This window comes from Microdochium trichocladiopsis (assembly GCF_020744255.1).
Source record: "Microdochium trichocladiopsis strain MPI-CAGE-CH-0230 chromosome Unknown B0I36scaffold_1, whole genome shotgun sequence".
Taxonomy (NCBI): domain Eukaryota; kingdom Fungi; phylum Ascomycota; class Sordariomycetes; order Xylariales; family Microdochiaceae; genus Microdochium; species Microdochium trichocladiopsis.
In genome coordinates, this window is record NW_025763544.1 from 6,092,760 (window position 1) to 6,113,416 (window position 20,657).

General features: G+C 57.2%; 5 protein-coding genes across 5 annotated transcripts; 2 read left to right on the forward strand and 3 right to left on the reverse strand.

Annotated features, from left to right (window-relative positions):
- Nucleotides 1-422: 422 nt before the first annotated feature.
- B0I36DRAFT_282579 (uncharacterized protein) lies at nt 423-2,334 on the forward strand (the record flags this gene model as incomplete). Its single annotated transcript, XM_046151516.1, has 2 exons — nt 423-686; nt 752-2,334. The coding sequence occupies 2 exons, from the start codon at nt 423-425 to the stop codon at nt 2,108-2,110; spliced, it is 1,623 nt and encodes a 540-aa protein (XP_046019619.1). The 3' UTR covers nt 2,111-2,334.
- A 1,068-nt stretch (nt 2,335-3,402) lies between these two features.
- Nucleotides 3,403-4,253, reverse strand: B0I36DRAFT_345154 (uncharacterized protein; the record flags this gene model as incomplete). Its single annotated transcript, XM_046156332.1, has 3 exons — nt 3,403-3,515; nt 3,648-3,831; nt 4,086-4,253. The coding sequence occupies 3 exons, from the start codon at nt 4,251-4,253 to the stop codon at nt 3,403-3,405; spliced, it is 465 nt and encodes a 154-aa protein (XP_046019620.1).
- A 4,787-nt stretch (nt 4,254-9,040) lies between these two features.
- Nucleotides 9,041-10,133, forward strand: B0I36DRAFT_371727 (3-hydroxyacyl-CoA dehyrogenase; the record flags this gene model as incomplete). The annotated part of the gene is made up of 3 exons (XM_046160040.1): nt 9,041-9,304; nt 9,379-9,763; nt 9,835-10,133. 3 exons carry the CDS (start codon nt 9,041-9,043, stop codon nt 10,131-10,133), a joined length of 948 nt encoding a protein of 315 aa, XP_046019621.1.
- A 3,167-nt stretch (nt 10,134-13,300) lies between these two features.
- Nucleotides 13,301-15,537, reverse strand: B0I36DRAFT_24523 (putative maltose permease). The gene is made up of 3 exons (XM_046150141.1): nt 14,710-15,537; nt 14,458-14,648; nt 13,301-14,382 (listed from the first exon to the last, which is right to left on the reverse strand). Exons 1-3 carry the CDS (start codon nt 15,238-15,240, stop codon nt 13,479-13,481), a joined length of 1,626 nt encoding a protein of 541 aa, XP_046019622.1. The 5' UTR covers nt 15,241-15,537; the 3' UTR covers nt 13,301-13,478.
- A 1,601-nt stretch (nt 15,538-17,138) lies between these two features.
- Nucleotides 17,139-20,448, reverse strand: B0I36DRAFT_358726 (heterokaryon incompatibility protein-domain-containing protein; the record flags this gene model as incomplete). The annotated part of the gene is made up of 2 exons (XM_046158011.1): nt 17,139-18,090; nt 18,467-20,448. The coding sequence occupies 2 exons, from the start codon at nt 20,446-20,448 to the stop codon at nt 17,139-17,141; spliced, it is 2,934 nt and encodes a 977-aa protein (XP_046019623.1).
- Between the last annotated feature and the right edge of the window lie 209 nt (nt 20,449-20,657).

Sequence of the window (20,657 nt, forward strand, 5' to 3'; positions counted from 1 at the left end):
GATTCTCCAACGTCGGGCCAGACCCGAGCTCTCGGTTCCCCAAGCTGCTCGCGTGGCCGCAAGGTATCGGAGATCTCCAATGCTTTGCTCGCTTGGCGAAGCTTGTCCACCCCTGGCCGTCGGGACTGGCGACGTTGCTGTAGATTCCAGGCCACGTTCTCCGACGCCGTGGAGGGCGGCACTCTTGTGAACACAGAGGCATCCGCTTCTACCTGAGCTAGGCACGATGGATATATCAAGCACGTGGCTCTCCGCCTTGGCCAGGAGAACCAAGACTGCTCGATGCATTGCCCCAAAACAACACTGCACATTAGCTCCTGGATCCATCAGTAAGCTTGCTACGCAGACTGGGCTCCGTCTGTAGCACATCGTCGATTCTCATACTAGTCGACTTTTTGTTGGCATCGCCAAGCCATTACATAATGTTTCTCACGAGATGTCTTTTGCTGCTCTCTGCCTTGGTGGCATTTGCCGTGTCGCAAGACGTCGGCTTTTCGCTAGATGGCATCATCACCAGCGCAACTGCGACAGACTCGTCCTACAACACTGGAGGTTTCATCACCACCAATGGCTGGAGGGTCATCGTACCCAAGAACCTCCAGGTCGGCTTCCCCGCTGCCTGGGTTTCGTGGAAGGACTTTGTGGCCGCGTACAGCGCAGGCCAGTTCCACGACTTTGAGGTTTCGGTAAGCCATGTCTATGCCTTGCACGCGACGGCTGTAGCTAACGACGGTTTGCTCCATTTTCTCAGGTCACTGGTAATGTCGTGCCTCAGCTTGGCGCGGTGGCTGGCCAGATCTACATCTCGCAGCTCTTCCTGCAGGGCAGCCAGGGCATCATTTCCCAGGTCAACAACGACGGCACCATCAAGATCGCCAATGGGCCAACCATCCGCATCAACGACCCCAACGCAGTCTACTCGGTTGGCTACACCGGGTCGCCCTTCATGACGGCCGACGACGAGAACCCCAGCATCTCTTCCTTTGGCGGCTTCCCCATGTGTGTGCCGCGCAGCCCGACCGACCCGCTGTGCCCGGCGAGCAACCGCCCCGGGAACAAGCAGGGCATCTTTACCGCGCTTGACCCCCTGGCCATGGCGCCCTTTGTCCCTGGCGACTTTGTCGAGTACTCTGGCTACACCAACGGGGCGGGCGAGATTGTGTGCTTCGAGATCACGGCCCTCAACGTGCAGATCAGCACCGGCGGCGCCTTCAGCTTCATCCGGGTCGAGGATGCCATCATAGGCGTCTTTTCGGGCGACGGCAACGCCGAGTCGGCCAGGTCGCGGTTCATCGGCTACACATCTGAGACGGCGGGCTCGCCCGTGTCGGTCCACGCCATCGAAGTAGACCCGTGCACGGGTGCCGAGACGCTCCGGCAGGTCGCCGGCGACTTCATCAGGCAGGGCGACGTGCGCAACAAGTTTGTGCTGGACAATCCCGCCTCGGCGACCGACACGTACACGCGCGAGTACGTCGTCAAGACGGCGTCGGGGTCCAAGCTGACGACCAACAACATCAAGGCCGGCTACTACATCCAGCCCGTGACCGAGTGGATCCAGCCCGAGCTTGCCGTGCCCGGAGCGGCCCCTGTTGCCTTTGAGTTTGCCAAGATGAAGCACCTCACGCAGGGCCTGGGCCCGGACGAGGCCGGCAACATCTGGGGGCCCCTGAGCCCGTTCCCCCAGTCGGGCGTCACAACCTTTGACATCTCGACCTGTCCCAAGATTGTGCCCTCACCTTCATCTACGGCCCCGGCCGACACGGCCACCACCGCTGCCGGTGCCGCGGCCACGCCCACAAAGGACACGGTCAAGGTGCTTGCCGCAAGCTGGACCAGCTCGGGCAGCGGCAGTCTCCAGGTCGCCTGCACCTCTTCCAACACCACCACCACTCTTGGGTTCATGTTGCTCGACTACACGTTCCCGCCCGGTGGCGGCCAGTCCGCCGTCAACCAGAAAATGACACCCTCCCCCACAATCCCAGGCCAGTGGACTATCACGGTCCCCAGGATAAAGCAGCCCTCCTCCGTCGTATGCAAGACCCTGGCCGGCGGCAATGCCACGGCACCAGTCACCAAGGGGAAGCGGCGGAGCGCCAAGCTTTACTGAGTGCCCCGATGGGGGGGCCAAGAAATGAATGGTCTGGAACGACTCGGTGGTCTATGCCCAGACAGGAAAGTGCATACAAATCCTAAGCAATGCAGGAGTTTGGAGGGGCAGGGAACGAATTTGCCTGCATTCTACTCGTTGCAGTTCCGACATAGCGGTCTTTGTCATCATGATTGTTTTTTGGTGGTGCTTGGTGCACCCAAAGAAAGATATTACACACACGATCCTTAATCAGATAATAATCTTTGCTGCCATGCATACCACGTCAACATATGTATTTGAACCATCGTGTCGTTGGCCAATGCACTTATTGACGTGAGCCCTCGTAGTTGGCAGTCTCAAATGTAACGCTGCAGCTACAATGTCCCCTGGTGTAACCCACCATCTCGATCCAAACCGGCCAACATCCACAGCTAAATTTGCTATGTTGTAGAGCAGCCGTCCGCCACAATATCAGAACACGCGCTTTGCAGCAATTTCGGCCGGGACAAGGTTGTCGACTTTCACGGAACTGCCGGCACAAACTGCCCAGGCTGCCTATCTGGTGCACATAATTTCAGTATCGGATGCATAGACTCGCCCCGACAAAGGCCTTCTCAGCGGTCGAGGCCGAGGGCACGGGCCGGGTGCGGCCGCAACTCGACTGCCGCTCTACAAGACCTGCCCTTGCTGTTTTACTGAATGTGGACGATTCGCCGACGCCGCACACGGTAACACACACGAGTGATTTCAGCCCTTGACGTGGGCTGTCAAAGACCCAACGCCCAGCGCCACGCCGGCTCCTCCTGCTTTACCCTTTGTAGCTGGCCCGGTGGTCTGGTGTCTGTTCTGGAAAGGTGCCCTCGGCCACGCTAGATGGCAATTGTCACAAGCGAGTCATTCGCCACCAGCTGTCCCGAAATGTCTCGGACGTGTAGGGAAAGACATTTCACGCTTGATCCCCGCACGGGCTTAGACCGTCTTCCGTTGTGTCCCAAGCGCGCTTGTGACCGGTAAACTCAACCACGCTGCAGAACTTCCCCCAAAAGGCTAGAAAAAGCAAGATCCCCAGCCTATCCCGAGGGCGGCTTAGCCTCAACATCCACAAATCTCGATCTAGAATTCCTCAATCACGGTTCCCCCGTCTGTGCGATTGGGACCAGATGTGGCAAAAGGTTGATTGTATGCTTAACGCGCCCCGGTCAAAAAAACACTTTCAAAGGTTGATGTGTTTATTTTCAGCCAGCCATGCAACTGACTCGCGAGGGGGCCGAGGTTTTCGTTTTCGGCATGCATTCATTCACCGACGCACGCTAGCCCGTCACAATCACCACAAAAGGGTAAGGCTCGCCGTGGCCCATGTCCGACCATAGCCCGGCAGTCTTGGCAATCTGACGTGGCGGAACGCCCAGCTCGTGTATGCGCCCTGTGCTGCATTTGCAATGCGAGTGATGAATGGATCCCGTCAGAAACGCGAGGAGGCTTGTCAGTGGCCTGGGCTCGGGGGCCACTACCTTTGTTTGCCATGTGGGCTCCTCCAGCCATTACTGAACTTTACTTGTCACTGTCACTGTCGCTGTCACTGTCGCTATCACTGTCACTGTCACTGTCGCTGTCACTGTCACTGTCACTGTCACTGTCAGAAGAACTCTGCTAGCCCCTGTTCTCAGGGTTCCCCATCCCAGGGTCTCGCGGGGAATGACTAGTCCTAGAGCAGGGGCAGTGCCCTGGCCGAGCTGTTGCTGTGTTGTCACGTATGCAGTATGCAGTCGCATCGAATAACCGGTCAGAGCCCTTGCATCTGTCCTGGGGTTTCGGAGTAAAACCCCAGGTTAGATCTGGCAGTGACAGGGGATGAGCCCAATCAATCTTGGGTATGATCGCGGGCCGTGGCCGGGTTCCCTCTCCGAATTCTGCCCCTGCACAAACAGCGTGAAAGGGGGTCCAGGCCGGCTTCCCCAAGAGGGCCTGGCCCTGTGCCAAGGCGAGCACGTACATAAGGTCCATTACAGCCGCATGTGGGCTCTCTCTCCACAGCCGGCAGGGGGCGCACTAGGTGCATGACCTTGACGCTTCGTGACGTGACTGGCCCGGCCAGATCACGGAGGGACGGAAGCTTCCACTCGCGTGACACCACTTGTGCAGCAGAGTTGTCTGCTGTCATGCAGGTCCTCAGCTCGTCCAGTTCCGCATCGTGTGTGCGGAGTGGTGGAGGCAGCAAAAGTCAAGTTTCGTCTCACAACGCTGCACAGGTGATGTGGCCACCACAACCGCTCTCAACGGCATTTCACAACGGCTGCAAAAACTCTGCCATTGTTCTGCCGAGTACATGGCACAAACTTTGCTTACCGGGACCCTTGACAGTTCTTCCTCGGGTGGCCAACCTTAAAATAAAACGAGCATGGGGGTGTTGGGGTAGTGGTCCCGCCTCGCGCTTCAGCTCCGCCGCCACTTGTGGCCTCAATCGAAAGTTCCCTCCCAGGTTGTGCTAGTCTTGTCCCATTCTAGGCTAGCTGAGCCGGAGCTGTCTGTTCCCTTTCGGTTCTTTGCACGCAAAGCAGCGAATCACAACACCACGCTTGAACAAGCGTGCATTGTCCCGCACAAACTCTAACAGAGTAGCGTGCGTTGTGCCCCTAGCCTCGACCGCCGCCCTGGGCGTCTAGCCCTCGCAGACAAAACCAGTGACGTTACTCGGCGGAGGGCCTACTATGGTAGACAGTTACTTGTGCTGCACGTGGTCGGACTTTAGGCAGACATTTTTGCTCATACGTGCGTGTGCGAGGGCAGCACGAGTCAACGCCACATGCTGACATGCGGCGCGCGCAGGCACCAGATTCGCTTTCTCCATAGACGCACAGTATATGATTATCCTAATTGGTAATATGCTTACACATAAGCTTTTCACCTAAATTATCTGCAGTCCAGGCTCAAAAGTCCGAGGTCCCGGGACCGCTTATGGCCTTCGGCAGTCATGGGATTCTGTTTCCCGGGAGAGCATAAAAATGACTACCTCGTTTATCCACAATGGCGCAAGAGATTTGGAGCCCCCCGAGAGAGTCCAAAAGCAGACACACATGCTGCCAAGACAGACCGCAAGCGCTTATCACCACTCTTTACGCCGTCGTGCTGAGAAATTCGGAGTACTCATCTATTAACAGCTGACGTCCGAGGAGGTGTTACGATAATTTTGTGGAAGCGAGCGAGGCGCCGAGACGACTCCACTCGTAGCACGCCTTCTTTGCCAAGGATACACGAGTACAGCATCCGTGCGCCAAGTGCTCGGTAAGCTCCGTTAAGCTTTTCTTGTCCTACACTTTGCGCACAGTCGACTGGAGCTCATGCTCCTGACTGTCCACAAGCATGACCTGTTGTCCAGGAAGCCTGGCTCGGATTTGGAGCGTGGGCCCAACCATGCGGACGCCGGCCGACTCCGAGCACACTTCTCCTCGGGGAAATGGGGCAAATTCTTGTTTGCGTTCTCGGCCTCGGTCGGGCGACGGGATGCGGTGAAGCCCTACCTACCATCAGACTCGCGTCACAGCTGAACACCCTGCGCGGGCGGAGCGCAGCGACGTGTATGCTGCAGCAGCAAAGACTTGTCAAGCTGTAACTAGGGCCTCCAACCTGCAACCAACCTGCTGGGCAGTATGTGTCCCAAGCCACCTGGCCCAGTCGCGGAGCATCCAGCCCGTGGGGGTATGCGCAGGCAGGCAAGTAGGCAGTCAGCCAGCCAGCCAGACGTGCTCAGCAAGTCGATGCGGCTGAAAGCTATGCACTGCGGGGGGCCTGGCCTAGACCACTTCTCACACGCAGAGCACACACGTACACACACAGAAACACGCATACCCGCGGATGCACAGCTTGTGCGTGGAGTTTGGAGTCACAGGTTGTCGTGCGGGAGAATCCTTGAATTGCCATCCTCTCCTTCCCTCCCCACGCGATCCCGATTGCCACTCGCTTATTGACACATATTTGGGATGCGATTGGCTCATGTGGTCCCGGGTTCGATGTTGCTTTGCAGTAGGTGTCCCGCCCCTTATCCGATGGCCCGATGCAGTATCTGCGGGATTGCACATATAGTTCTAGACCCCAGCATCGGAAGCTTATCCCCGTGAAGCTCGATGCTATAGACGATGGCTTTGTTGGATGAGGGGGTATTTCTCAGCTCCATAGACATATCTTTCAGCTCTGATGCAGGCTCCTTCCGCTTGGAGAAACTATCTGTGTTGCTTGACATGAGCGTGGCATGATGTTGATGATGGTACGAGCGGGCACGAGCTGGAGTTGGTTGGTTTTGATACTTGTCAAATATATTGTGACTGTGTCAGAAGGCGGCCGAATCATCTGTGTCTGAAATCACGCTGAGAAGGGCAATCATTGAACACGGCTGCCAAGACTGCCATCCTTTGTGGCTCTGCTCCGGCCGCCAGGGCACGTCATGACACCGCCAATAATTTTCTCCCGTCACCGTCTCGGGCGCCTCATCATCCAGCCACGGCGGCATCGTGAACAAGTTGCACCGCTCATCTTCTTCGTCATCCTCCTGCAGTGCCGGCCGTCGCCACCGCCAAGTCCCTAGTCACTTCGCTGGCCGCTATAGGGCGACAGCTATAAGCCCGGAGGAGAATGCCCGGCCGCTGGCGCGCACGCATCACCCTCCCCCTCCCGCAATGTCCATGAAGACTTACTAGATCCTTGAGTCTTTGACACTTGACAGACGCCGCAGTGAAAACCAGGGTCCTTCATGTTCCGGACCCCGTAAGCCACAACGCCGAATTCAAAGCCAAGAGAAGGGGGCCAAGCGATCACCGCGCCTCGAAGAGCCAAGCTTTGGGCGATCTCTACCGCTCCAGAACTTTGCGACTTGGCAGCATTCTTGCCAAGACAGCGCGAGGTCCAGCTCCCCCCTCCCCCTTCACGGCTCACCCGTGGCCGGTCCCGACCACTGGCGCCGGCGCCTTGTTACGTGCAGGACTAAAGGCCCCAAAGATTGGTGTCACTGCAAGATTCCCGAGCGGCGTAATGGTTTCGTGCTACCCAGCCGGACGGCGCCTGGCGGCCGCATGCACTTTACTGCTTCTGTGAGCGTTTTGACGGAATGAGAACAGTCTGGCTTTCTTTTGCTAGAAACGTGTGTCCGCGCACGCCCATGGCGTTTCCATGGGACTTTCTTTTATAGTGTTGGAGGCGTGCGCTGGGTGCGCCGCCACGGTTGACGATCTTGATAGCGCACTTAGGGGATATAGTGTTTTGGTCTTTGGCAGCCGCAAATATGCAGGTTACCGAAAACCTAGTGATGTATAATGTTGTTCGGGTAGTGGAGGAGAAAGTTGAGGATTCCGAGTTCGAGATTGAGGCGACAGTGTGGTTATTGCGAGTATTGAAGCGGGCGTTGGCTGCCCACCACATGATAAGCTTCGTAGAACTGCTGCTAGACGAGCTGGGGGGTATTGACTTATGGTCATGAAGCTTTGTGCAAGAGACGGTCGGTTGTCTCGAAAGATCATGAACAGTATACAGAGTATGTTTCTATGGCCGAGTTTAGTCGTGGCCACAGGCAAGAGAGGCTGTTGATTCGCAGCAGAGAGGCTGGAGCATACCGCTGTCTTTACGCAACGACTCGGGCAGTCCAGACATCTGCGGCTTTAAACCACCACTGACGAACCGCGAGTTCAGTATGATAAATCTACTGAAAGTGGCCTCCTCGCAGCAGAATATCGAAGTTTGATCCAGAAGTAAGTGCAGGGGCGCGTGGTATCACACCCTTCAAATGCTTGAGGACACTAAAGTTGCCTGGGCTCATCCATATTCTCTCTCATGGCTGCTTACGATCAGGCTACTTCGCATTGTGGCCATTGGTGAATCGTGATTGCCTTACTCCGTCGACGCATCGCCATGGTCACGTTCCAGCACCACTTGACTACTTCGACTGATGCAAGACCTGATCTTAGCAAGTGAGACAGGCAGCTGCAGCGTGGTCAAGTTCCCCAGAGAATTTATAGTATATGAAGCTTCGCTAGACGGTTCTATAGGCCTATCTGAGTCAGCCATGTCGACCAAGAATCAAAACCACCTATAAGATATGCTCATTCACGAAGCACTATGTGCGGCCACGTTGGTGAGATGAATAGTCTCACTCAGTACGATCGCTCTAAGCATAAAATTGCATATAATGGAGTTCGGGAGTAAGGGAGATTGGAGGGGAAATCTCTAGCGGGAAAACTATAGAGGAAAAATTGATCAGTCACGTCCTGCTGACTATCCCGAACTACACCTGGAACCACCATTAGTTCGAGCTAGGATGCTTGTTCAGAGAAGAGCATTGGTCACCACGGGTACGCAGAGAGACTGTCCAATCATTCCTTAAGCCCACACGGGACTATTCGCTGCCAAGAGCCGCCAGGAAACGACACCAACAAATGATACTGATGCAGCCGCTGGTGGCCAGCTTAAGATGCTGCAGCCCTGAAGCGAAGCCTTACGGTGGTCAATTCCCATTGGTGGTCTGCAAAGCCAAGACAAGTCTCTCGCTAACCCAAGTAGAGGTTGAGTCGAGCAGAATCATCTTGATGTACAATCTGACTGGACTATAGCCGGTTAATCCTCAACGTAAACTTTCACTGAAAGAAAGGTCGAGCTCGTTACAATATGGGAACAGATCTTGTGGACGCCAGAAGTCCCTTCAAGACGTGCATCGTGGGAACCACTTCCCCGGGTCTGGTAATTGCACGACAATGTGGCACCTAATTCTCATTGCCAAGACGCTGATGGGGCTGTTCATCTACCGATGTGAATGAGCGCAGAACTGGCATTTGCTCCGTAGCTCCGAATGCGGATCCCCGGGCCCCGGGAACTAGTCCGGATCCCTTTTCTCTAGACTAGCCCACCATTAGTGGCTCCCCTCCTCCCTCCGCACATCACATCCGTACATTTCGCAGAGACACAAAGATGGCTATCAAGACGGTCGGCGTCGTTGGCACTGGACTGATCGGAGCCTCGTGGACGGGCCTTTTCCTGGCTCACGGGTTGCGTGTGCTGGTCGCCGATCCGGCGCCAGGGGCCGCGGAGAAGCTGGCAAAATACCTCGAGACCATCTGGCCCACCCTTGCGCAGCTCGGCCCAGGTCTTGCCAGCGGCGCATCGTTGGCCAATTACGAGTTTGTCGGTACCAGCCTTGGTGAGCGGTTTGCAGAGGTCGACTTTGTGCAGGAGGTGCGTTGTGGTCACAACCGAGGTTGTACCCTAGGGGGGAGACACAGCGTTCTTCTAGCTGACGTCAGTCGCAGAACGCGCCCGAGAAGCAGCAGCTCAAGACCACCGTCGTGGGCGAAATTGACGCAAAGACCCGGCCGGACGTCATAATCGCCTCGTCGTCGTCGGGCATCCCCAGCTCGCAGTTCGTCTCTGAATGCCGCGTTAACCCGGCCCGCGTCCTGATCGGACACCCGTTCAACCCGCCACACCTCATGCCGCTTGTCGAGGTCGTCCCGCATCCGGGAACCGACACGGCCAAGACAGAAGAGGCCATGGCCTTCTACCGCTCGCTTGGCAAGAAACCTGTTCATCTCCGCAAGGAGGTCCCGGGCTTTGTGGCCAACCGTCTCCAGGCAGTCGTGTGCAACGAGGCATACAGCCTCGTCACGCGCGGCGTATTATCAGCCGAGGACCTTGGTAAGCCTGATTAGACCCTGGAGATATTCTGAAGCAATGAATAATAGCGTGTCGCTAACCGAAACTGGCAGACCTGTGCATGACCAGCAGCTTGGGCCCGCGATGGGCAGTGACGGGCCCGCTCGTGTCCAACGCAATGGGCGGCGGCGGCGGCGCTGAGGGATTCCGGCACTTCATAGAGCATCTAGGCCCAGCGTTTGATTCGTGGCTCGAGGACATCCGGGCGAATCGGTTCCAGTCCACCAAGGAGAGTCTCGATCTCCTGATGGCACGCGTGGACGAAGCACTGTCGACGTCAGATGCAGGGGCGCTCGAGGCGAGGAGGGACAGATTGTTGGTCCAAATGCTCCGCCTATTGTCAGAGTCGTGACGCTCTGGCAGAAGCTGGGCTGGGCAGGGCTGGGCAGCACCGAGCAGCAACAAATGGAGGGCATGCAGCTGGACAAAACAGGATTTTGAATAATGTAGTCACGGCCTCGACAAATCATTAGCCCTATCCCACTTCGATCAAACCGTGTTCGGTGACCTGGTCTTGTGTTGGCAGGTGACTTAAGGGGGCATGTCACAGATGGACCCGGGAACCGACGAAGCACTTTGCATGAGCTTTCCCAACATCTGGCTTCGATAATTGATTCTCTATCGCTGCCTTTCGCAGACACCCTGAGTATCAGAGACACGTAACTAGCCTTGCAGCTTTTACAGTCTTCAATCTGCAACTTGCGGCTACAGTACCCTCATCAGGCTGCTGCCGACAAGAAACGATGCTTGGCGTGCTCAATTGAGGGGTAAATGACACAAACAAGCACTGGACTCGAGTTTTGGCAGAAGTCCGCATTGCGACACCACCCCTCTAAAGCGTCACAATGTCTCGCGGCCGTTTTGATTTCCAACCACTACAGGGCAGCGAGATCCGTCTGCTCTACTCCACGGTCAACCCTGAGGGAGAACTTGTCTGGACTCTCAAGTCAGCGAGGCTTCCCCACCCGAGCGAGGAACCAGCAGTCAAGTTCGATACACGTGGGGAGACCTCAGTCGTACGTTTCCTCTAATATGTAATGGACAGGAGCTGCAGATACATCACAATCTGAAGGAAGCTCTGCCATATCTTGCCCGCCGACAGCCAAATGCCCTGCCGATATGGATCGACGCTATCTGCATTAACCAGGACGATCCCATCGAGAAAGACCGCCAGATTGCCTTGATGTCAAGGATCTATCGGCAGGCCGAGGTGGTCTGGGCATGGCTGGGGGTGTTCGACCCAGATGCACTAGCGCTGCTTGATAGGATTGCCGAAGTTGGGATGGCGAGCACATCGCCGAGCGATCTAGTTCGTTCATCGCTCCTCGACCCTTCAGCAACGACTCGCACGCCAGCTTCCGTCGGACTTCCAGATCTCTCGTTGCCAATATGGGAAGAAGCAGGTGCTGTCCTGTCTAGTCCCTGGTGGTCCCGCTTACGGGTGGTCCAGGAGGCCGCACTGGCCACCAAGCTCGTCTTTCTCAGCGGCAACATACAGGTTAACGGAACTACTTTGCGCGATGCCCTCAATGGTTGGACAGCCCTCGGGAATGACCTGATGGACGTGGATGGCCGAAGGCTTCCTCACTGTGACAACAAGATGGGCACGGTATTCATAATCCGGGACTCGGTCCAGGCTGCCCGACAGAGCCAGCAGCTGCCGAGCGCGCGGCTGTGGTCATTCCAGCTCCTGAGCGCTCTCTGTCTCACCGCCGAGACTCACCAGTGCCAAGAGCGCAGGGATCGTATCCTGGGTCTGGTCAGCTTAGCGGACGAGGAGTTCATTCGTGCCTCGGGTTTGCTCTCTGAGATGCGACTTTCCTGTGATGACCTGTACTCCAGTGTTACCCACACACTTTTGAGCAACTGCGGCCCGACACATGTTTGGTGGACCATTCTTCACTTTGCAACGGCGCGAAAGAAAACCCCAGGGCTGCCGAGCTGGGTGCCAGACTACTTCCGGTTGTCACAGAACAAAGATGGGTTTTGGACTAGGCTGCCGGTCCACCTGAGACTCTGGGGGACCAGACATTCAAAGCCAGCTGTAGAGCGACGGTTGCACGCCAGCCTCTTCGAGATCATCGTATCTTGACAGTGCGAGGTGTGAAATTCGACAAGGTTCAAGCTATCTTACCCGAATTTCCCAACTCGGAGTTACAGGAGTCGGGATTGACAGAGGCTGTGAGCCTCCCCTACGGCATACATCGGTCCCTCGATATATACCGCTGGGAAGCGCAGATGATGCGCGAGCTATTCGGCACCCATAAAGTACCTGCCGCAGAACCCCAGCGTCTAACCTGCTCCTCGTCTCCCACGATCACATTCGACACGTATCTGCGGACTCTGTATGGGATCTGCCACACGGACCGGCCACTTGCAAGCACTCTGAACGAGTTTCGCGCCTCTCGTCGTGACCTGGTGGCCATGGATGATCATGTCCGCCAAGGCGGGCATCCTCGCGACCTGGAGACCCTGAGCTCATGCTTTTCGCATTCGACGAAGCCCGCAATCAAGAGCACACTCCTGTTCACCATGACTTTTGCCAACAGGAGAGTCTTTATAACCGAGGGAGGTCGGATCGGCTATGGGCCTGTCGCTGCTCAGGTCGGCGATACTGTTTGCGTGTTGAACAACGCGTGGACGCCGCATCTGTTGCGGAGCGCTGGGATGCAGTCGACAGGGCCTGTTTACGGGCTTGTTGGGGAGGCGTACGTTTGTGGCATGATGGATGGAGAGATGGAGAGTCTGGAAGAGCTAGAAGAACAGGACTTCAATTTGGTTTAACACTGCGGGCTAGATTTAGTCAGCTGTCAGCTACCGCTTTGGTGTCAACAGGGTAATCTTGTGATGGCCACACACCTCGTTCTTTCCCCAACCTGTCTCTCATGCCTCAGTCGCCGGTGCTTTCGATGATTGCTCCCCATCCAAACTGAGCAGCCTGCGGAGGACGATGAAAAGTGCTAGGAGACTTATGGCACACACGATGATCTCCGTCTTTGATGCTCGACTCCGAGGAGCGGGTGTCTCGGCCACTTTCTCTGTGCTTGGGAGTAGGGGACCGGAAGCGTCGCGAATCGGGTGGTCTTGCATTTTGTGCGAGCGAGCGAGGTGCGTCGCGGCGTTGTTCGATGGACAGTGCTGGGCAGAGAAGGAGAGGCCAAAATCAGCTGGAGATTGTGGGTAAACAGGAGGTATCGGCCGAGGAGAGTGTGAGGATTGGAAAAGATGAAAACAGGCAAGAAACGCGCGAGGGACAGAGACAGATCAAGCTCCAAGACATATCAACCATATCCTTCCTCTGCAGACCATGCGGCTCGCACTCATCACTTCGAATACAAGGCCCAGTCTCCATCTCGTATCCGTCGATTAGATTCTATCCACTTACAACCTGCCTTAGCCGTCTAGAAAGGATCCACAGCTCGCAGTCCTAACCCCAGACCTGGAACGGGCCCCACTGAAACAAGATCGAACCATGGGCCATGAATCTGATGCTCGTTGCCAGAACATTGTCAAAATTATGTCAGCGAGGATACCCCTATTACTTATTACGATCTGGACCCTTCGTGGTGACACTTGAGGAACATTTTGACAAGAGATCTACAATTGTGAAATTATGCTCTCTACGCCGGATACTAGCCCAAGTGGCGCGCCAAATAATGAGTGATCGATCGATGGAACCATGCTACCACCCCGTCACTCAAACCTTCTCTTCAGCAGCGGCAGCATTCTCAACCGCTCGCGCCGTCTCGCCACGCCTCTGACTCTCCGTCACATACCCCCTGAACTTCCTGGCAGGGACCTGCTTCATAAACATCTCGTCCAGCTCCTCATAACTCCGCAGTCGCGTCTCGGGCTGGTACCACCAGATGAACAGGATGGTCGGGAAGCACAGCCCGCCAAACACGAAGCCGAGCTTTCCGCCGAGGTTCGCTCGGTCCGGGTTGAACAGGTAGGGCAGGACGAAGCTCCAGAAGACGCCGAAGAGGGAGTTGACGGCGACGCCGATGGCGAACGTCTTGACGCGCAGCCGCGAGGTCGCCGTCTCGGCGAGGCACACGTACGCGCTGGCGCCGATGGTGACGTTGTACAGGAAGCAGTACAGGAGGATCATGGCCACGGCGCCCCGGAGCATCTGCACGGTGCCGCCGACCGCGAGGCCGCCCATGACCCACAGGACCGCGGTGAGCCCGATGGTGCCGTACAGGGTGAGCGTGCGCCGGCCCGTGGTGTCGATGAGCTGCCACGAGATGACGTTGCCCAGCATCGAGAGCACCTGCTGCACGATCTGGAGCTTGAACGAGTCCTCGACGCTGTACCCGGCCAGCTGGGCGTAGTAGGTCGAGTACGACGCCGCGAAGACGATGCCCGTGAACTGCTGCGCGACGAGCGGCGTGATGGAGACGATTGTGTGGCGCAGGTTGGACCGCCGGAAGCACTCGGCGTACGTGGCGCCGTCGGTCTCCTGCTTGACCTCCTCGAGGGTGACCTTGATGTTGGCCAGGCGCTTGGCGGCTTCGCCGTTGACCGAAGAGTAGCCGAGGCGGTTCAGGCTCTTGAGGGCCTTGTCCTCACGGCCCTTGCTGACGAGCCACCAGGGAGATCTGTACATGATGACGACGATGCCTGATTAGTAAAGGTTGTGGTTTAATGGGGATGTTGGCGGCAGGCGGACTTACTCAGGCATGAGGAAGACGAAAACCGCCGCAATCACGGCGAAGCCATACTGGGCACAGAAGACGGCACGGTACGACCAGGCATCTCCGGTGTCGCCGTGGAAGTTGACGATGAGCGCCACGATAAAGGGCCCAAGGGTAAACGATAGGGCGATCAGGCAGGTGGTCAGACCACGGAGGGCAAGAGGGACGATCTGGGCAATCTGTCAGCTTAGGGAGGGCTACAATGCGTCTCAACAAGGCTGTGTTGCTTACCTCTCCGACATACGAGCCCGCGACGGACTGGAGGATACCGGTAGCGAAGCCGTTCAGGAACTTGCCGCCAAAGAACATCTCGTTGGTGGAAGCCACGACCTCGAGCGTGATGGCGGCGAATGAGACAACCAGGGCACCGGCAATAGTGTTGCGGCGGCCGATCCAGTCGGCAATCTGGCCAGCGCCAATGGCACCGAAGAACATGGAGGCGCCGGGGGCTCCGCTAAAGGCGGCCTGCCAGTTGGTGTCGAGAACATAGTTGCCCTCGAACAGAAAGCCAAAGTCCTTGCGGAACTGGGGGATGCCGACGACGATGCCCGCGGCCTGGTTCTCGAAGCTGACGAGCATGATGGCCCAGACGCCGTATAGGCACCAGGCAAACGCCCACGGGTTCTTGCGGATGGCAGCCCACTTGCCGATGCTGCGCTCCTCCTCGTTGGAGAGGTCGGCGAGGTGCTGGTCGCCAGGGACGCCCTCGTCGTGGAGGACGTCCGCCTTTGCAGACGTTTCATGCTTGGGTTCGCCGCTCATGTTGCGCGTATAAGGGATGGGGAAGAAGAGAAGTCTTTCTTACTACTGGCGTAGAAACTACACTTGAGCTGAGCTCATGCGGGAAAATTAGTGATGGGCGCGGGATGCGGTCTGCGCACATGAACCGGGACAGGAGCGGTGACAAGAGTGGCAGCGCCAAGCGGGCTGCTTTATATACACCACGCCATGACGACGATGCCCGAACCACAAGTCACGACCCCAATCACGTTAGCTAGGCGCCGTTGGCCCGGAACAACGCGGCGAATCGGCAGCCATTAGATCGGATTCAGAGGTTCCATGCGGGGAGGAGGCCTGCTGCTGCTACATAGTGCCCCATGGGGCTCCACGTTCTCCAGTTACTACTCCACGAGGCGCGTGCGTCGGGTGCTTCCACTTGCTCAATGCGGCATCGGCCACCCACCCTGCCCCCCGCTTAATCCCCGGCACCGTGGTTCATGCCGCTCGTTTCGGCAGTCTCAGCCGCCCGCGCCCGCCTGCTGCCCCCCGATGATTACCCTTGTCCGGCGACAAGACGCATCCCCCCCCAACAGATGCCACCACCGTACGAGGCGGCTCTGCCGCTTGACTCGGGGCTCCAGCATAATAGCGCCAGAACGATTCGAGAAAGCCTGCTGGCAATAGGCCTTTACCAAGTGCGGGCCTGCCCTTGGTTGTTTCTTTGTCACGCAGAGCACCGGAGAAGAGAGAATTCGGTAACGACCACCGCAAAAGTCCAAACATAGTCAATATTTTCTCTTGCCAGGCGCGGTGCAAGGCAAAAGAAAGCGCGGGGAAATACATGCAGACTCGGCCAGGTCTTCTCTCCGGGGCGATGCCGTCATGTATGTATCCAGTAAATCGTCTTTCGCAGTGCATTCGCGCCTTCCAAGACCGTCGCTCATCCGTGTTTGCCCGCATCCTGTGAGCACAATCGGAGCGTGACACAACGCCGATCCAATAAAGCTACCTCGGGCTCCATACTGCTGGTGCTTGGACCCTGTCTGTTTCTAGGCGTCCGGGGGGGACATGGGATGGGGGCCACAGCAGCAATTCGACCGCGAAAGAACGCGTCACAAACAGTCATACCCCTCGCACTCGCGCCCTCCTCACTGTGAGATAACACGGCCGGCATTGCACGCGGTCTGCATGCAAGGATGGCGTTTCCCCTGCATGTCGTCATGTTGGATCAGGGACTGTGCAGGTCCTGTGGCTAAAATCCATGAAACATCCAACTGAGACCACGTGCGCAGCGGCGATCGGGTGGAGGCGGCAGGGCGGGCTGGCGACCAGGGATGGTCCCGATCCTGGCGTCTCGGTACAGTGCTAGCAAGGTCCACCACACTAGCATTCATTCATTCCCGTCCATGACATATGCAAAACATTCCGGGCAACAAATTAAATTTCGCTTTTGTTTCAATAGCCTTTCGTGTGTACAACAGAGGAAGCCCTCAATGTCGGACCAGTGTGTGCCCTCCAATTTCCCAATCTCCCAGTTTCAGAATACAGCGCGAGCGCGAGAAGTAGAGAAGAAAAGCCGAATACACACTTGGAGATATTCCCGTACGCCTAATAATACTCAGGTCCGTCCCCTTCCAGCTCGCGCCGAGGCCGTGGCTGAGCCCTTGTAAGCTGTTTTTTTGTTCAAGCTGGCGCCAGCCTCCGGTCGGCCGTCGGAATCGGAAGAAAGCATAGCCTCGCCACAGGTAGAAAATGCTGCGATGGTGGTCTCGACATCGCGTGGCCAAACTCAGCCAGCCTCTTCAGCAGGCATCTTTCGGGCCTAGAGATCCCAGTTCGTGATCCTCATCACGCGGCTCATCCGGTTGGCGAGGCTCATCTGGCCGACGCGCTTCGTCTGGCTTGAGGTCCAGTAGTCCGTCAGCGTCCTGGCGACTGTCCTACATGACGGCAGGTCCCAGCATCGAACCCGGTTCGCCCATGTCCATGTTGTCCATCGGCCCGACTTCCATCCGCCCGCTGGCCTCGACACCAGACATGCGCGCCTCGATGGTGCCCATGCGCGACTCCATGGCCTCCAGACGCTTCTCGATGCTCTCCATTCTTGCCTCGATCCGTCCAAACCCCTGGTTCAGATCGTGGCTGATCCTGTCGAGCTTATTGGTGAGACTGCGCAGACTCTGAGCCATGGGTGTGTTTTCTTGTCCCGGAGGAGCAGCAGGGACCCGGGCCTCGTGGTTATGCCGTGAGTCCTGGACGGCGAACCGCCACTGGTTGCCGAGCTGGACTTCACAGACGGCCTTGGCGCGCCACGGGCAGTCGACCTTGCGGGTGCTGGGATTCCGCTTCTTGGCTGTGCTGTTGTACTTGACGCCTCCCCGGTCGCACACGAGATCGTATCGAGTCGGCTTGCCATCGCGGTAGTTGCTGGCGCGCAGCTTGACTACGCCATAGCCCTGGTCTTTGGCTACGCGCTGGACTGCTGTGAGGAGGTCTTCGAAGGTGCGGTAGATGCCCTCGGGGGGCGGAGCGAGGGCGCCCGGGGCTTCCCCAGGCGCCATCGACGAGGGCGTCGCCTGCGCAGACACCACCCGCGGCGTGTTGAGAGCACTGCCGTTGGGATGAGTCCCGTTCGGCACGCCCGCAACCGCGGGGTGATGAGGTGTCTGCGGGGGGAGGTTTGAGAGCGAAATGGTGGCGGTTGTTCGGGGATCCAGTGGGAGAGGTCGAGGGTGCGCCGGAACGCGTGACGGGGTCGGGGGCGTCGGAGAGGCTGGGCAGGCGGGCAGGCCTTGGGGCGGCACAATCAGAACAGGCGGCGAGCTGAAGATGGGCGAGAGAAGCGTGGTGGTGCTGGTCGTATGGCGGTGCGTCAAGATGGAGATGGCTACACTGTGTTGGCGGCGAGGACGCGTTGGGATGAGACGTGCAGAACGTGTTTTTTGGTGGAGAGCACGACGGGTCGAGGTGTTTGGAGAGGAAATCGCACGGTCTGGCCTGCCTGTGAGCCAAGCGTGACGAAGGCTGGGTGTCACTGGCAGCGGGGCCAGCTGGCACCGGCTCCAGGGTAAGTGACCCCAGCTGGCACCCACGACGCGCACCCGCAGGCAGGCTCCAGCCTCTTCTCACATGCATTCTGTTCCAGCCAGCCATACTGCTCTGTCTCTTTTCCACGAGCTGCCAAGAGACTGTTATTGTCGGCCAAATGAAACGTCAAATTATGGCCATGTCTACAACTTCGGGCTCTCCCTTCAGCATCTCTCCATACATGATGCCATGGACGTATGCATCACCAACCACCTTGTACCTCACTCCATCATCGGCAGGGCGAAGCACATATGGTGTCCGAGCGCCCAGTAGGACAAAGACTTGGTCGCCGGGCTCTGTGTGCTCTGGGCACAAGCCGACGAAGCCAGTGGTGGTGATGAATGGCCGCCTCGAATGAAGTCGTCTCAAACTCTCCCGGAACCAAATGGGGTCCGTTGCAAGCATAGTCTGCTCCGTCTCCAGTGTCTCGTCGGCCCCGTCATCCCCATTGCCTCCCTGGATACTGATCTGCGCAACCCCCTCAGCAACATGGTCTACTGGATGGCTTCCCTGCTCAACCTCTTGCAGTGGACTTTGTGGCTGCTCGGCAGCTTCGCCGTTTTCGCTGCTGTCATCTTGCAGAGTCCTCAAGCCGTATCTGATCAACGCAAAGTAGTCGTCCCACGTGATGTCGCTGTGCTGGCCTCCATACTCGGCTATCGCAATTCTGCCAACGTCGTCCCTCTCATCCTCGACTCTGATACGAGGTGACTTGCTGCAGTACCGACCAATCTCGTTGACGTACTCTCGTGCTGCGTCAACGTCCAAACCCTTGAGCCAGTCTGGATCCCACAGCACAGTGCTTCGCTCCTTGATGGTATCGACAAAGACACCCGACAGTTTGATCTCGTCTCCGGCAATCTGGACTCGACCCTCGGCATTCGTACTGCCACATGCTCGGAACTCTGTCTCAAAGGCTACAACGCAGCACGGTGCCCTCAGGCCCATGCTCCAGTCCGGCGCCCAGCTTGGGAGCTCGGGGAAGTTCCTGGGAAACTGGCAATAAGCAAGAACGTCCACCTGGCCTTTTCTCAGCATAACTTCGGCGGCACGCTGGTATATCTCTTCGCATGAGCGGGAGTAGTCTGGGAAACCCTCAAAGTCGGCCTGGTCTGAGGTTAGTCCCATAAGGGAGAAGATCCGGTCGCGAGGGTCCGAAGTCTGTGGCAAGTTGTAGTCCGTCTCCAGTACCAGTGCTGTGGCCAGCATCGTGAATAAGTTTACGCGCACCGCTGACTCGTCTTCGAACGGCCATTGATATCCCTCCCTCCGTGTGAGGATGCTCAGCACGAACGAGCTCGGGATGTTCTCCAGTAGTGGTCGATAGTCTCGAAGTATGTCGTCTCGGTTCTCCGGTGCAGAATCCCCATCTTTCTCCATGGACTCATCCTCCGCCTCTCTGGATGGAAAATATTCTGCATCCGGCACGATGACACTGTGTACATGCAGGGCATCCAAGCGCCATGGCCCGCACGCAATGGTCAACTTTCGGGCCACGGCGTATTCCTGGATCACCCACAAACGCGTCCAGTACTGCCTCTTGCAGTACTCAAAGTAAGCGCGAGCCAACCGCTTGCGGGTCTTTTCGTCTCTGTGGAGATCCCAAACCAGGTTGAAATCACCAAGGGTAAGTGCCTCGCCGACCTCCGTAAAGTGTTCGAAGAGAAATCCGCAGTCTGGCCACGAGGCGCCCACCCAGGCAATGACATGGTCGGCTTCGCTGTAAATGTGTCTCATCTGATTCACCTGGTGGCCCTTTTCGCTCTCGTCGGCTTGGTTGATACAGATCTGATCTACCCATACTAGCTCGCCTTCGTGCTGCGTGGTCTGTTCTTCTAGATCAGTGGATTCGTCCTTGTGTTGGCTCGCAGCTCCTGCATGGCGGCGGATCTCACGCAGCGCCATCTCGACAGTCTCGTTGACGTGGCAAAGCATGCCGTTGATGCTGATCATCTTGGTCACTGCATGTTGACCCCAGGCATATGACAGCGCTGTGTATTTTGGACAATTTTTGCCCCTCGTGGCGGTGAGGAGGTTGCAGATGAGGATGTCATTGTCCTCGCCGCCTTCAGCATCGCCTGGACGACTGTCTCGCGGCAAGACCTGCAAAAGGCGGATTTCCTCGTCGGGGTCATTCAGCTGGTCGTAGCGTAGGGTTGCCATGGTGGCGGTATTTTGACCGGCTCAAGGTATTTCACAAACATCGCAGGAGCCAGAATCCACAATGCGAAATCGAGAAATTCCCAAGTTGCTGCGCAGTCAACCTGTCAGCAGCAGATGGAGCCGATGAACCCCACCAGGATTGGCAACAGGGTCGCAGCGGCAGGCCCCATGCAGCGTGGCGGACTAAGTGACGTGATGCGTCCACAGAG